This window comes from Bos grunniens, chromosome 5, assembly GCF_055505025.1.
Source record: "Bos grunniens cultivar Pamir isolate PY7600 chromosome 5, Bosgru_T2T1.0, whole genome shotgun sequence".
Classification (NCBI taxonomy): Eukaryota; Metazoa; Chordata; class Mammalia; order Artiodactyla; family Bovidae; genus Bos; species Bos grunniens.
In genome coordinates, this window is record NC_141169.1 from 34,985,297 (window position 1) to 35,001,764 (window position 16,468).

At 37.3% G+C, this 16,468-nt stretch overlaps 1 protein-coding gene across 6 annotated transcripts in view; it reads left to right on the top strand.

Moving 5' to 3' along the window:
* SCAF11 (SR-related CTD associated factor 11) overlaps nucleotides 1–16,468 on the top strand; it is a 94,274-nt gene that overhangs the window by 58,929 nt on the left and 18,877 nt on the right. For all 6 annotated transcript variants that reach the window (XM_086399797.1, XM_086399796.1, XM_086399794.1 and 3 more), the window contains one exon: nucleotides 453–514. In XM_086399797.1, coding sequence (XP_086255923.1) covers nucleotides 453–514 — 62 coding nt within the window. The remainder of the gene's footprint in view (nucleotides 1–452; nucleotides 515–16,468) is intronic.

Below are 16,468 nucleotides of genomic sequence, written 5' to 3' on the forward strand. Positions count from 1 at the left end.
CCAAGTCAGACATTAATGATTTCTCTCACAGTAAGTCTGTCAGTTACTAGATTTTTACTGTACATTCTTTCTGGAGTCTTTTGGATGTTTTTTAGAATTCCTCTCATTCAGTTTTATGTTTATAAGATGTAGGCCTCATTTCCAGCACTTAGAAAATAACCTATTTGGTGTTGCCTCTCCCTTCTAAAGATGTAAAACTCCTCTTTCTGATACTTTCCACTAGTTCCAGGGAAAGGGATTGCAGTAGTGTTTTGTTTCATGTTAAGTGAATCTCCTTTGTAGTCATTGGAGTGGAGAGTGGCAGCTAAGTGGGGAGTTCAACTCATCATGCTTTCTTTGCTAAAATTTAAAACTTGGTGCATAATAGCTTTCATTGTTGTGGGCAGTGTATTGAAAATAAATGAGCAGAGTAACAGTTTTCTTTTATTTCATCTCTTTATTGATCTTTACAGAAAAAAGATAATAGGAGAAGATCTGTTAAGTGTAAAATTTTATGACCTGAAGATGATACACAGTAAGTGACTTTTTCCTTGTATGTTCTACATTTTTTTCTTTGTTTCTTACTTTAATGCTTCTGCCAAAGTTCTTGTAAGCTTGGAAAACAGTCATACACAACAGAACTCTGCTGAGCTCTGTGTACATTGTATTCAGTTCTACATAAACTACTTCCATGGAATCATTTATACTGTTTCCTGCCCTTATTTTCCTGATCAACTTGGAGGAAGGGAAGGGGTCAGTGAATAAGAGAGAGAGAGAGAGAGAGAGTCAGTGTGTGTGTGTGTGTGTGTGTGTGTGTGTGTGTTGGAAAGGAAAATGAGAAAAGGGTATTTTCCAATTACTCAGTTAGCAGCCTACATTGTGGTCTTAACTCGACTCATTAGGGCCGAAGTCCTTAGGGGAAATGAGATAAAATACCTTGTGGGCCAATAACTGTAAGCAGTAATGAGGGAAGTCTAATAGTAAGCAGTTAATCCACAGTTCCCAGAGGAAGTTGTGGTTTAGCTTCAAGCCACACTTAATTTGAAACTTTATTTAGGAATAAAACATTTCTTACCTGTTTATGTACTACTATGTTCAGTTGCTCAGTCGTGTTTGACTCTCTGTGACCCCATGTGCAGTAGCCCCCCTAGGCTCTTCTGTCCATGGGGTTTTTTAGTCAAGAGTACTGGAGTGGGTTGCCATTTCCTCCTTCAGAGGATCTTCCAGACCCAAGGATTGAACTCGTGTCTCCTGTGGTTCCTGCATTGGCAGGGTGGATTCTTTACCACTGATCCACCTGGGAAACCCACATATCTGTTTGAGAATATGCCTGTCTTTTGTTGTTGTCTAGTGTTATGGTTCTCTAATACAAGAAAGCTTTGCAGCAGGACATGAGGAAAATGTCACTTCAGTGCTTTGTGCCTCCTCTTTGAAACTTAAGCTGTTTATCTTTTTTCCAAAGAACACCTTACTATGAGCTAATTGTAAGCAGGGAGAGGTGAGCATTTATTTTCCATGCTAGGTTACGATTAATTTCTATTTATAGATAGAATTAATGAATTCATTGTTCTTAAAACTAAATGGTAATCAACTTCATTTTTTATACATTTGAATACCATGTTTGGGTGTTGTTACTGTTTTTTTAATTTGAATTAACATGGTCTCTCAGAATTACAGATAACCCCTGATTTACAGATTAATAAATATATGTCTTTAATAATTTACTCTTAAAGTGAAATTTCACTAAAAGAACTTTAATGGTTAGATAAACATTTTTCTTTAGTTAAAGAACTTTAGATATCAAAACTTCTTTGTTTTTCTGGGTAATTGCTATAGATTAGCATTGTTTTTTATTGAATAGCCTTTTGTTTGGTAGCTCTAGAATCAAATATAAAATTTACTGCTGAGGAAGATTAAATGATGTTACAGATTTTCTCTAGGTAGTGTAGTGCACTCTTACTATGATAATCTTAGTTTTAAGACTGCAGTAATTTTCTTTAAGTCTGCGTCTCTGGCCTGGGCTTATTTTTAGAGAGAGAGAAACATAGGCAAATCTTAGACCTATAGTGCTTGAGTATAGTGAAGGCCATTTATAAGAATCTTTGATTCATTTAGATTTGAGTTTTGTTTTGCTATTCAGAATATGGAATACTAAACAAGTTTTCAGTGAACCGTCTAAACCAGTTCAATAGTTAACTTTTTCCTTCCTACTTATCAAGATATAATTGACATATACAACACCAGTTTAAAGTGGTCAGCATAATGATTTGACTTACATACATGACACATCATAAAATGATTGCTGCGGTAAGTTTAGTGAGCATTCATCATCTCATATAGATACAACATTAAAAAAATAGACAAAAATTTTTTCCCTTCTGATGAGAACTCTTAGGATTTAGACCGACTCTCTTAACAACTCTCATGTATAATTAACAGCAGTGTTAATTATATTAATCATGTTTACATTCCATCCCTGTCAGTTCAGTGTACCATCGTGTCTGACTCTTGGTGACCCCACGGACTGCAGCACGCCAGGCTTTCCTGTCCATCACCAACTCCTGGAGCTTGCTTAAACTCATGTCCATTGAGTCAGCAATGCCATCCAACCATCTCATCCTCTGTCATTCCCTTCTTCTCCTGCCTTCAATCTTTCCCAGCATCAGGAGTTCTCAGCATCCAAGGAGTTGTTTATATCAGGTGGCTGAAGTATTGGAGTTTCAGCTTCAGCAACAATCCTTCCAATGAAAATTCAGGACTAATTTCCTTTAGGATTGACTGGTTGGATCTCCTTGCTGTCCAAGGAACTCTGAAGAGTCTTCTCCAACTTCTCCACAGTTCAAAAGCATCAATTCTTCGGCAATCAGCTTTCTTTATAGTCCAACTCTTACATCCATACATGACTATTGGAAAAATCATAGCTTTGACTAGATGGACCTTTGTCAGCAAAGTTGTGTCTCTGCTTTGTAATATGCTGTCTAGGTTCGTCATAGCTTTTCTTCCAAGTAGCAAGTGTCTTTTAATTTCATGGCTGCAGTCACCATCTGCAGTGATTATGGACCCCAAGAAAATAAAGTTTGTCACTGTTTCCATTGTTCGCCCATCTATTTTCCATGAAGTGATGGAACTGAATGCCATGATCTTCTTTTTTTGAATGTTGAATTTTAAGCCAACTTTTCCACTCTTCACTTTCACTTTCATCAAGAGGCTCTTCAGTTCCTCTTCGCTTTCTGCCATAGGGGTGGTATCATCTGCGTATCTGAGGTTATTGATATTTCTCCTGGCAATCTTGATTCCAGCTTGTGCTTCATCCAGCCTGGCATTTCGTGTGATGTACTCTGCATATGAGTAAAATAAGCAAGGTGACAATGTATAGGCTTGATGTACTCCTTTCCCAATTTGGAACCAGTCTGTTTTCCATGTCCAGTTCTTACTGTTGCTTCTTGACTGGCATACAGATGTCTCAGGAGGCAGGCATGGTGGTCTGGTATTCCCATCTCTTGAAGAATTTTCCACAGTTTGTTGTGATCTACACAGTCAAAGGCTTTGGTGTAGTCAATAAAGGAGAAGTAGATGTTTTTCTGGAACTTTTGCTTTTTCAGTGATCCAGTGGATGTTGGCAATGTGATCTCTGGTTCCTCTGCCTTTTCTAAATCCATCTTGAACATCTGGAAGTTCACAGTTCATGTACTATTGAAGCCTGGCTTGGAGAATTTTGAGCATTATTTTGCTAGCATGTGAGATGAGTGCAATTGTGCGGTAGTTTGAGCATTCTTTGGCATTGCCTTTTCTTTGGGATTGGAATGAAGATGGACCTTTTCCAGCCCTGTGGCCACTGCTGGCCAAATTTTCCATATTTGCTGGCTTATTGAGTGCAGAACTTTCACAGCATCATTTTTTAGGATTTCAAATAGCTCAACTGAATTCCATCACCTCCACTAGCTTTGTTCGTAGTGATGTTTCCTAAGGCCCACTTGACTTCGCATTTTTTTGGCTTCCTTTATCCACTTCTCCTTCCCTCACCACTTACCTCTGGTAACCACAATCTTATCATTTTTTCTATGATTTTTGTTTGTTTTTGAAATATAATTGACCTGCAGTATTATGTTATCCTGTCACACAACTTCATGAGTCAGTATTTTTGTACATAGTATCACCATGATTAGTCGTTACCATCTGTTATTATATGAATGTATCACATACTTTTTGACTATATTCCCCACACTGTACGTTTCATTGTACCTTTTAATCTGCCTCACTTCTATCTATCCTCTCAATCACCTCCCCCCTTCCAACAGCTTTGTTCTCTGTATCTATGACTATTTCTGTTTAACTGTGGTTTCGTTTTTTAGATTCCACATACAAGTAAAATCATACAGTATGTGTCTTTCTCTGTCTTACTTATTTCACATAGTATAATTCCCTGTAGGTCCATGTGTGTTGTTGCAGATGGCAAAGTTTTATTCTTTCTAATGGTCGAGTAATATTGCATTGTACGGAATATGTGTGTGTATCTCACATCTTTTTTATTCATTCGTCTGTTGCTTGGCACTTAGGTTGCTTCCATATATTTGCTATTATAAATAATGATACAGTGAAACATGGGAGTGCATATATCTTTTTGACTCTTTTATTTTCTTTGGATAAATGTCCAAAAATGAAATTAGCAGATCATATGGTAGTTCTGTTTTTAATTTTTTGAGGAATCTCCATAAGTTTTTTCATAGTATCTGCACTAAGTTACATTCCCATCAACATTGCACTGGGGTTCTCTTCTTTCCACGTCCTCACTTATTATTTGTTATCATTTTTGATAATAGCCATTCTTATAGGTCTGAGGTGATATCTAATTGTTTTGACTTGCATTTCCCTGATACTTAGTGATGTTGAGCATCTTTTCATGTGCCTGTTGGCCATTTGTATGTTTTTCAAAAAATGTTTGTTCAGATTCTCTGTTTATTTTTAAATCAGGTTCTTTGTTTTTTTGATTTTGAGTTCTTTTAAGTTTTTAATTCCTTATTGGATATATTGTTTTCAAGTAAGTATCTTCTCCCATTCAGTTGGTGCCCTGTTCATTTTGTTGATGTTTCCTTCACTGTGCAAAAGCATTGAAGTCCCATTTGGTTGGTTTTGTTTCCCTTGTCTGAGGAAGCAAATCTGAGAAAATTTTAAAAAACTGATGTCAAAGAGCTTTATTCTTATAAGAGTTTTTTATTTTCAGGCCTTACATTTAAGTCTTTAATCCATTTTGATGTTATTTTTGTTCATGGTGAGAGAAAGTTGTTGAGTTTGATTCTTTTGCCTCTAGTTTAATTTTCCCATCATCCTTTATTGAAGACTGTCTTTTCGCCATTATATATTGCTCCCTCCTTTGTTATAAATTAATTAATTGCCCATACGTGTGTATCCATTTCTGGATTTTCTGTTCTGTTCCATTGGTCTGTCTGTTTTGTATCAATACCATACTGTTTGATGACTAGCTTTGTACGTAGTATAGTTTAAAATTAGGGAGTATGATGCCTCTGGCTTTGTTCTTTCTGAAGATTGTTTTTGCTGTTCAGGGTCTTTTGTGCTGCCATACAAATTTTGGAATTGTTTGTTCTGGTTCTGTGAAAAATGCCATTGGTATTTTGTTAGAGATTGCATTGAATCTGTAGATTGCCTTGGGTAGTATGGTGATTTTAACAATATTAGTTCTTCTAATCCATGATCATGATATATCTTTACATCTGTTTGCATTGTCTTCAGTTTCTTTCACGAGTGTCTTAGAGTTTTCCGATTCGAGATCTTTTACCTCCTTAGTTAGATTTATTCCTAGGTATTTATTCTTTTTTGATGTGATTTTGAATGGGATTGTTTTCTTAATTTCTTTTTGTGATAGTTTGTTGTTAGGGTGAAGAAGTGCAACAGAGTTCTACATACTAAATTTTTATCCTGTAACTTTAACACTTTCATTGATGAGTTTTGGTACCTTTTAGTGGTGTCTTTAGGATTTTCTTTGTATAATATATGTCATCTGCAAACAGTGACTGTTTTGCTTCTTTCCAAAATGGATGCCTGTTATTTCTTTTTGTTCTGTGGTTGCCGTGGCTAGGACTTCCTATACTGTGTCGAATGACAGTGGCGAGAGTGGGCATCTTTGTCTTCTTCCTAATCTTAGAGGAAATGCTTTCAGCTTTTCACCATTAAGTGTGATGTTAGCTGTGGGCTTGTCATTTATGGCTTTTATTATGTTGAGATATCTTCTCTCTATTCCCATTTTGTTGATTTTATCATAAAGGGATATTGAATTTTGTTAAAAGCTTTTCTGTATCTATTGAGATTATTATATGGTTTTTATTCTTTAGTTTGTTAATGAGTATCACATTGATTGATTCATGGATATTGAACCATTCTTTTATCCCTGAGATAAACCCCACTTGATTATGGCATATAATCTTTTTAAAGTACTGTTGAGTTTGGTTTGTCACTTTTTTGTTGAGTATTTTTGGGTGGATGTTCACCACCCAAAATTACTCCCAATACTGGGAGTAATTTTTTTTGTTCTCTCTTTGTTGATAGCTCAGTTGGTAAAGAATCCACCTACAGTGCAGGAGACCCTGGTTTGATTCCTGTGTCGGGAAGATCTGGAGAAGGGATAGGCTACACACCCCAGTATTCTTGGGCTTCCCTTGTAGCTCAGCTGGTAAAGAATCCCCCTGCAATGCACGACACTTGGGTTCAATCCCTGGATTGGGGTGATCCCCCGGAGAAGGGAAAGGCTACCCACTGTAGTATTCTGGCCTGGAGAATTCCATGGACTGTATAGTCCATGGGATCACAAAGAGTTGGACATGACCGAGTGACTTTCATTTTCACTTGTGTGTTTTGGTATGAAGGTTGCTGGCTGTGTAGTACTGGTTTGAAAGCAGTTTTTCAGGATAGTTTGAGAAGGATAGATGTTAACTCTTCTCTGTGCTGGTAGTCATCTGAGAAGGCTCTTTGTCCTAGACTTTTGTTTGTTGGGAGTTTTAAAATTTTGAATACATGTGTGCTAAGTTGCTTCAGTTGTCTCTCACTCTTTGCAACCCTATGGATTGTATCCCACCAGGCTTCCCTGTCCATGAGATTCTCCAGACAAGAATTCTGGAGTGGGTTGCCATGCTTCTCCAGGGGATCTTCCTGATCCAGGGTTCAAACCCACATCCCTTAAAGGAAGGTTCTTTATGACTGACACCACCTGGGAAGCCCAAATATTGAATAGCTGATAAAAATTTATTTCCTGCCAAAAGATTAACATTTTCCAAGGCCTGTAACTTAATGCCATGTCTACTTATGTTAGGATGCCTGAAGTAATTGGTTTAGTATAGGCAGAATATCCTAAATATCCAAGGCTTCCCTTGTGGCTCAGCTAGTAAAGAATCCACCTGCAATGCAGGAGACCTGGGTTCAATCCCTGGGTTGGGAAGATCCCCTGGAGAAGGGAAAGGCTACCCACTCCAGTATTGTGGCTTGGAGAATTCCATGGACTATACAGTCCATGGGGTCACAAAGAGTAGGACACAACTGAGTGACTTTCACTAAATCTGAATCTAAAAGGCAGAATATTGCTTAATACTTTATGAGTGGGTAGAATAAGAGTACTAATATTTAAGTAATTATGAGTAAATGTCTTAACAACTCTGGATGGAGTTGATGGATATTGGGTACTCATTGATAAATGGCTCAGTTCTGTAAATGTTGCACTTCAATGAAAGAAAGTGAAAGTGTTAGTCACTGAGTGGTGTCCGACTCTTTGCTACCTCATGGACTGTAGCCTGCCAGGCTCCTCTGTCCATGGACTTCTCCAGGCAAGCATACTGACTGAAATGGATTGTCATTCCTTTCTCCAGGGATCGAATCTGGATCTCCTGGATTGCAGGCATATTCTTTAACATCTGAGCCACCAGGGAAGCTCCTTAAAAGGATTTTGTTAGTGGATTGGATGTGAGGTAGAGAAAGGATGTGAGGTAGAGAAAGGAGGAGGTCAAGGGTGACACTAAAGTCCTGACCTGAGCAGCTATTAAAATGGCATTGCCAGTTGCTGAGTTGGGGAAGGCTGTTAGAGTGTTTGGGGTGATATAATAAAGAATTGTCTTTTGGACAAGTAGAGATGCTCTGAAAAAATATGGATGTTTGTATGCCATGTGCAAACAAGATTTTTTCATCTTTAGATTGTTTTAGTATAATTGGTTCATGTTCATGTGTGAATTTGTTCTTGGCTTTTAAGTCTAATTGATGGTTTCTTCCAGTTTTCATTTCTTTTCCCACTCTTGAATTGAGGCAAAAATGTTAAAGACTATGATCAGAAATAAGACTGGAGAGGAAGATTGAAGATGTCATAGGGAGTTGAGCAATAAAGCTGAAATTTCTGCATATTATCTTATACAGAGTAATTTTTTAAAATAATTTTATTTATTTTTGACAATCTTGGGTTTTCATTGCCATGCAGGCTTTTCTGTAGTTGCCACAAGTGGGGACTACACTCTAGTTGCTGTTGATAGGCTTCTCATTGCAGTGGCTTCTCTCATTGCAGAACATGGGCTCTAGAGCGTGTAGGCTTCAGTAGTTGCCGTGCATGGGCTCAGTAGTTGCGGCTTCCAGGCTGTAGAGCACAGCGAGCTGTGTGCCTCAGTAGTTGTGGAGCACAGGCTTAGTTGCTCCGTGGCACGTGGAGTCCTCCTGGATCAGGGATGGAGCTCGTGTCTCGTACACTAATAGGTGGGTTCTTTACTACTGAGCCTCCAGGAAAGCCCTGTAAGGAATAATGCTGTGCAAGAAGATACCATTAAAAGATACCATTAACAAGGTTTCTTTTTCACTGAATTACAATGTGGTGAAACGATTTTAGGAAGATAGCTTGGTAAAAGTTACTCTAAAAAGATAGGAAGTCAAGAACCTATTAAAAAAATTCTAGAGCTGTCTATCTTAGGTTATATTTCTTTTTGTCTTCTGACTCATTTAGCATATTTGATCAATTCTGAGAACCCAGTTTTTTTGTTTGTTTCAGTTTCACATTCTGACATCTCTAAAGTGAGATTCTAATTGTTTTTCTTGTATGATCACTGTTGACTGCGCATCTGGATAGTTGCCACTGCTTGTGACTATATGAACATACAGAGTTCTGCCGTTAAATCTGGAGAATAGATAGCAAAAACTTGGAAAAAGAATTCATAGATTATTCTGGAATTTTCTTAACCCCTAGGACCCCTAATTGAAAGTGAGAGAACTGGGGGAAATTCATCAGACACATGTGCCAGCAATCCTAAGAAAGTCATAAGCTGGGTAATTCTACATCGTGAAAGTCACTCAGTCATGTCCGACCCTTTGCAGCCCACAAACTTAATTGCAAAACCAGTATAAAAGGCCAATACCAATAATTTAGTTCTTAATGGATTTCCTGAGGAATCACCACTGTTTTTTTTCTTCCAATTTTATTGAGATATAATTGCCATTTACAACACTGTGTAAGTTTAAGGTTTACCATATAATGACATTATGAAAGTCAAATGATATGGACCTAACAGAAGATATAAGAAGAGGTGGCAAGAATACACAGAACTGTACAAAAAAGATCTTCATGACCCAGGTAATCACAGTGGTGTGATCACTCACCTAGAGCCAGACATCCTAGAATGAGAAGTCAAGTGGGCCTTAGAAAGCATCACTACAAAGCTAGTGGAGGTAATGGAATTCCAGCTGAGCTATTTCAAATCCTAAAAGATGATGCTGTGAAAGTGCCGCACTCAATATGCTACCAAATTTGGAAAACTCAGCAGAGGCCACAGGGCTGGAACAGGTCCGTTTTCATTCCAGTCCCAAAGAAAGGCAATGCCAAAGAATGCTCAAACTACCACACAAATGAACTCATCTAACATGCTATCAAAGTGAAAGTGAAGTCACTCAGTCGTGTCCGACTCTTTGTGACCCCATGGACTGTAGCCTACCATGCTTCTCCGTCATGGGATTTTCCAGGCAAGAGTACTGGAGTGGGTTGTCATTTCCTTCTCCAGGGGATCTTCCCTACCCAGGGATCAAACCCCGGTCTCCCACGTTGTAGGCAGGTGCTTTTACCGTCTGAGCCAGGGAAGTCTCTCAAAATTCTCCAAGCCAGGCTTCAAACAGTACGTGAACCGTGAACTTCCAGATGTTCAAGCTGGATTTAGAAAAGGCAGAGGAACCAGAGATCAAATTGCTAGCATCTGTTGGATCATCAAAAAAGCAAGAGAGTTCCAGAAAAACATCTACTTTATTGACTACGCCAAAGCCTTTGACTGTGTGGATCACAACGAACTGTGGAAAATTCTTCAAGAGATGGGAATACCAGACCACCTTGCTGCCTCCTGAGACATGTGTATGCAGGTCAAGAAGCAACAGTTAGAACTGGACATGGAGCAAGACTGGTTCCAAATCGGAAAAGGAGTACATCAAGGCTATATATTTTCACCCTGCTTATTGAACTTATGTGCAGAGTACATCATGTGAAATGCCAGGCTGGATGAAGCACAAGCTGGAATCAAGATTGCCAGGAGAAATATCAAATAACCTCAGATATGCAGGTGACACCAACCCTATGGCACAAAGCAAAGAACTAAAGAGCCTCTTGATGAAAGTGAAAGAGGAGAGTGAAAATGTTGGCTTAAAACTCAACATTCAGAAAACTAAGATCTTGTCATCCAGTCCCATCACTTCATGGCAAATAGATTGGGAAACAATGGGAAAATTGACAATTTTGGGGGGCTCCAAAATCACTGCAGATGGTGACTGCAGCCGTGAAATTAAAAAACAATTGCTCCTTGGAAGAAAAGTTATGACCAGCCTAGATAGCATATTAAAAAGCAGACATTACTATGCCAACAATGGTCCATCTAGTCAGAGCTGTGGTTTCTCCAGTAGTCATGTATGGATGTGAGAGTTCGACTATAAAGAAAGCTGAGTGCTGAAAAATCTATGCTTTGAACTGTGGTGTTGGAGAAGACTGTTAAGAGTCCTTTGGACAGCAGGGAGATCCAACCAGTCCATCCTAAAGGAAATCAGTCCTGACTATTCATTGGAAGGTCTGATGCTGAAGTTCCAATACTTTGGCCACTTGATGTAAAGAACTGACTTATTGAAAAAGACCCTTATGCTGGCAGTGATTGAAGGCAGGAGGAGAAGGGAACAACAGAGGATGAGATGGTTGGATGGCATCACTGACTCAATGGACATGAGTTTGAGTAAGCTCCAGGAGTTGGTGATAGACGGAGAAGTCGGACGCGACTGAACTGAACTGAAAATTATGAAATGATTATCACAGAAAGTTTAGTAAGCATCCATCATCTCATCTTATATAGTTACAACATAAAAGAAATAAAATTTTTTTCCTTCTGATGAGAAGTCTTGGGATTTACTCTCTTAACAGCTTTCAGGTATAACATACAGGAGTGTTAATTACATTTATCATGCTTGTACATTACATTCCTAGTACTTACAACTAGAAGTTTGTACCTTTTGACTGCCTTCATCAGTTCCTCCTCCTGTCACTGCCTGTCACCACCATCTCTTTTCTTTGAGTTTGATTGTTTCTTTTTGAAATACAGTTGACCCACAACACTGTGTTAGTTCCTGGTACACACATAATTATTTGATATGTCTGTACATTTTTAAATGATCACCATGATAGTCCATTTACCAACTGTCATTATACAAAGATATTACGTATTTATTGACTATATTTTCTGCAAATCACCACTGTTCTGGATAGCATAGAGGATGATACTGTTGGAAAAATGGTTATCAACAAACTTGGGATGAAAAGTAGTTAGAAAAAATTGGATTCTGCATTAATGAAGGTTTATGAAGCCTTAACCAATTTATTATGTACTCATATATTCATTTTTATTAGTTAAAAAAGAAACTATGTCTGCATTAGTTTGCTTGGGCTGCTATTAGAATTCACTACAAACTTGGTGACTTGAGGCCACAGAAACTTACTTCTTCACTGTTCTGGAGGTTAGACGTCTGCCTTTTTGGGTGCCTGATGTCCTCTGCCAGCATTCAGAAGTTGTTTTGTGGAATTTGCTCAGCATTCAAGTGTTCTTTCGATGAATTTGTGGGGAAGAAAGTGGTCTCCCCGTCCTGTTCCTCTGCCATCTTAGGACCGCCCCTGGAGGTTAGAAGTCTGAAGTCATGGTGTTGGCAGATCCTTGCTCCCTCTGTGGGGTCTAGGGAAGATTCTTTCCTTGCCTCTTGCTGTAATTTCTGGTGGCTCCTGGCAGTCCTTCACATCCTTTGACTTGTAGCTGCATCTCTGGAATCTCTGCATCTGTCTTCTTATGGTTTTCTGCTCTGTGTGTCTCTATCATTCTTTGTCTCTGATAAGGACATACTCATTGGTTTCAGTGCCCACTCTAATCCAGTATGATCTCATGTCAATCTTTCTTTAATTGTGTATGCCATGTCTGTATTTCTAAGTGTCATATTCTGAGGTTCCAGGTGGACATGAATTTTTTTTTTTTGGGGGGGTGACACTTTCAACCCACTGCATAGTCCAAAAGGGCTTTTTCAGTAATTCAGAAAAATTCTAAGTGGTAAGAAAACACTGTGACCCAGTTCTGATGCCCAGTTTGTGTTTTCCAAATAAAAGAACCAGGGCTCCTTGAAATAAATAAATGTTTCCAGGTTTGAGGTAGTAAATAAATGAGATATGCCTCGAACATTGTCTTTCTAATAGAGCTCAAGGAAACTTTCAAAGCAGTGCTAGGATTATAACAAAAAGTCTCAAGCATCAACAATGCATTGAACAAGAATCAACTATAGATTTAATAAGAATCAACAGTAGATTGGGTTCCTTCTAGCCAAAAATGGAACAATTTAAGCATCAAAAGGGGTAATAATATTCAGTAACTGTGAAGAGGGACAGTCATTGAAACCTGTCAGATTTGTCAAAGTTCATGAGTTCATCATGCTACCTTATCAGTAAGTAAATAAGCAGACTAATTGGTCTGTTTTAGAGGATGCTAGGAAGTTAGCTCACTTTTTAAATTTATTTTTTAATTGGAGGATTATTGCTTTATAACATTGTGTTGGTTTAGACTCATTTTTAAAGCCAATATATGAAAAAAGATACAAACATCTACCTTGCCTTTTTTATATAAGCTATACATCAAGGTAGTTGAAAATGTACATCAAGGTGAAGGAAAGTTCATTTCTTATAGAAATATTTCAGCAAGTAATTGAAAATTATGGAATTTGAACATCAGCATTTTGTAAATGAGCATCACAGCATTTAGGCAGTGATCAGTAAGTGCAAGTGAAAGTCATACAGTTGTGTCCAACTCTTTGTGACCCCATGGAGTATACAGTCCATGGAATTCTCCAGGCCAAAAGACTGGAGTGGGTAACCTTTCCCTTCTCCAGGGGATCTTTCCAACGCAGGGATCGAACACAGGTCTCCCACATTGCAGGTGGGTTCTTTACCAGCTGAACCACAAGGAAAGTCCAAGAATACTGGAGTGGATAGCCTATCCCTTCTCCAGCAGATCTTCCTGACTCAGGAATCAAACCGGGGTCTCCTGCATTGCAGGTGGATCTTTACCAACTGAGCTATCAGGGAAGCTGTTATTAAATATTTCCTTATGGAAGTAAGTACAAATATGCAATAGTGTGATGAAAGGAAAAAAAGAAAAAGAAACCCAAAAAACAAAACCTGCATCCAGTTAAGAAATCTAACTACTAATTTGTAAGACATACAGAGACTGAGATGCATGTTAAGTGACAACAAGGAGGTAAATCAGCAAAACATAGAGACCACAGACAAATGACCTGATTTCTTCTGTCAAAAAATTGGAGAGAGTTTAGAAGTGGGAGTGGGAGCCTGTGGATTAAAAGAGATGATAGAAACATTGAACCAGTCACAACTGGATTATTTGGATCCTTATTCTAATATGTTGTAAAAGGAAAGTAAAAGATAACTTTATGGACAGTTGGAGAAAATTGAAGATTAGGTATTTGGTAATAAGGAGTTATTGGATGTATTTTGTTTATTGATATCTTCCCCCACAGAACATATCTTTTAAAGTTAGTTATCTACTGAAATAGATATGCATGAATATGATAGGATGTTTATAGTTTGCGAAACTGGGATATGGGTATAATCAGATTTCATTATAATGTTCTATTTTGTGTTTGAAATTTTCTGTAATTAAAAAAAAATGTACCCTGAGAGTTTAATTGGCCATTATCCTCTCATAATGGTACATAAATAATTCAAGTTCTTAAAATAAACTTGAATGAAATATAGTATATTAGCTTGTTTTTGTGTGTGTGTGTGTGTGTGTTTTCTCGTAAGTTTTAAAGTTGTGAATAGTGATTGTTTTCTATGTGGCATTTTCCAGAGTATCAAGGTAGTAATGGTAGTTAAGTACTTAGTATTTGATTGTCTTTGGCTATAACTACCTGATAATAAAAAGGTAACTGATCTATGCCTGTAACAAACAGCAGAAACAAAGAGATGAATATAAAAGTAAAATAACTAAAAGTTAACAGTTACTGTTCTGTAGGTGTAATTTTTAATACTTTATGGAATGTTCAAAATCATTCATAATTATAAACTTTAAAACAGTTTTAAAAGGCTAAATATCTTGGCCAGATCACAGAGTTGGAGCAGACAGAATTTGATCCAGTCTTCTACTCCATGTCTAATGCCTCTTCCCACTATGGAATATTGCTAAAGCATGATTTTGTTACTCACCATAAGCCTCTCACTTTGAGGTTGTCTACAATCTTTATAATTCAAATTATTGCCTTTTTCTAATGGCTTGATATAAAGAGCCGAATGTCTGCTCCCTACTTAGCAGACCAGTTAACTTTATTTTGTGTATCCTTTCAGAAATGTAATAGATAATAGTTTTTTATTTCTTAGACTTAAGTTTGTAAATCATAGCTTCAGGAATAGCTGTAGAGCTTGAGTTTTAACCTTGAATTTTTGCATTAATTATGAGGTTTCTTAGAAACCTTAGCACTTTGTTTTATTAACAAAGGGCCTCATTAGAAAATTAAGAGAATCTGTAAGTGTTACTCGTAATTGTCTCAAAAGTTGAGGGGCACTAATGAATCTGTCATGCAAGAAGGAAGCAACCTTGGACTCTTAAATGTAGGCATTTGAACTGAGAAAGGAATTAAGATGAAAGGTATGGTGAAGGTAGAATTAGTGGGAAGTTGTGCAAATTAAGTACATTTTAATGTATTTATCCAGTTAGACTGAGTAGGAACCATGGTTGCCCAAAGGACAATTTAAATTTATTTTTATGAAAGAACTTCTTGAGGAAATATTGTGTTTTAATGGTAGATTTCAGAAGCAGTGAGGTTTAGTATCTAATTTTTTCAAGTTTTTCAAAGTGAGGAGGGGCTGTTCTTTGAATATTCATGTGTGACTTTCTCCTTTAGGTTATTATCTTTATATGATATGTACTAAAACTAATGAATAGAGTGTATGAAATTGTGAAATTCTTTTATTTGGATTAGAAATTATTAGAATAACATTAGTTAAAACTCCAGCAGGCCTAATAGATAATTTTTTTGGAAGTTGAGCCATTTGGGTTTTGTATTAGTTTTTCTATTAAATCATCTGTGACTCTGATATAATTGTATAAACTTTACTTTCTTCATTTAGTGAACATGGTGTTGTCTCACTGTATTGTAAAATGTTAGCATACCTTTTGACAAATCTGATAAGAAAATGTCACTCTCGTTCTTTAGTCATACTAGATAACTGAGAGTTTCTATACTTCTTTTTTTTTTTTAATACCTCCCCTGTTCTTGGAATGAACATAATAGTCTTTGATTTGGGCTAATAGTTTATAACTGATACAGTTTATAAAAAGTATCCCTTTTTAAGACATTTCTTAATGGACTACTTCCCTAAGTACGTACTAAATCCATGTAATTATGACTCTGTTAATTTGGAATCAATTAATCAAATTTTAATTGGGTACCTGCCAAGTACTACTGGGCTCTAAGATCAGAGCCTTTATTATACTGGTTTGTTTTACAGAAAAAGATGTTGTCATTGAAACGTCTTTTCAGATACACTAAATTAAAAAAAATAAGTTTCAGGTAAGCATAACAGATTGAGCACTTGTTTAATTCTCTGATCCCTCTCAGAACCCTATAGAAAAGACCATAAAGGAATCAAAATAAAAATTTAAGCCACAAAACAGAACTGGAGAGGACAGCTGATGAAAGATGTCCACAAAATAGAAGCTTGAAAATGGTTGTTTGAGGTGCATATTAATAGTAAACTGTCTTAGTAGAAAGCTGAAACCCAAACCTCTCATGGAGAGTGACATTGAGAATCAAATCAGTTCACACACCGTGGAACCTTAGTCTTTGGTCTGGGGACCTACGTTATATCTGAAAGCAGGTGTAGGGGGTGGTGCTGAAAACAGAATTGGTTAAAATTTTTAAAGGAGCAGTTTATCCTGCAGATTTT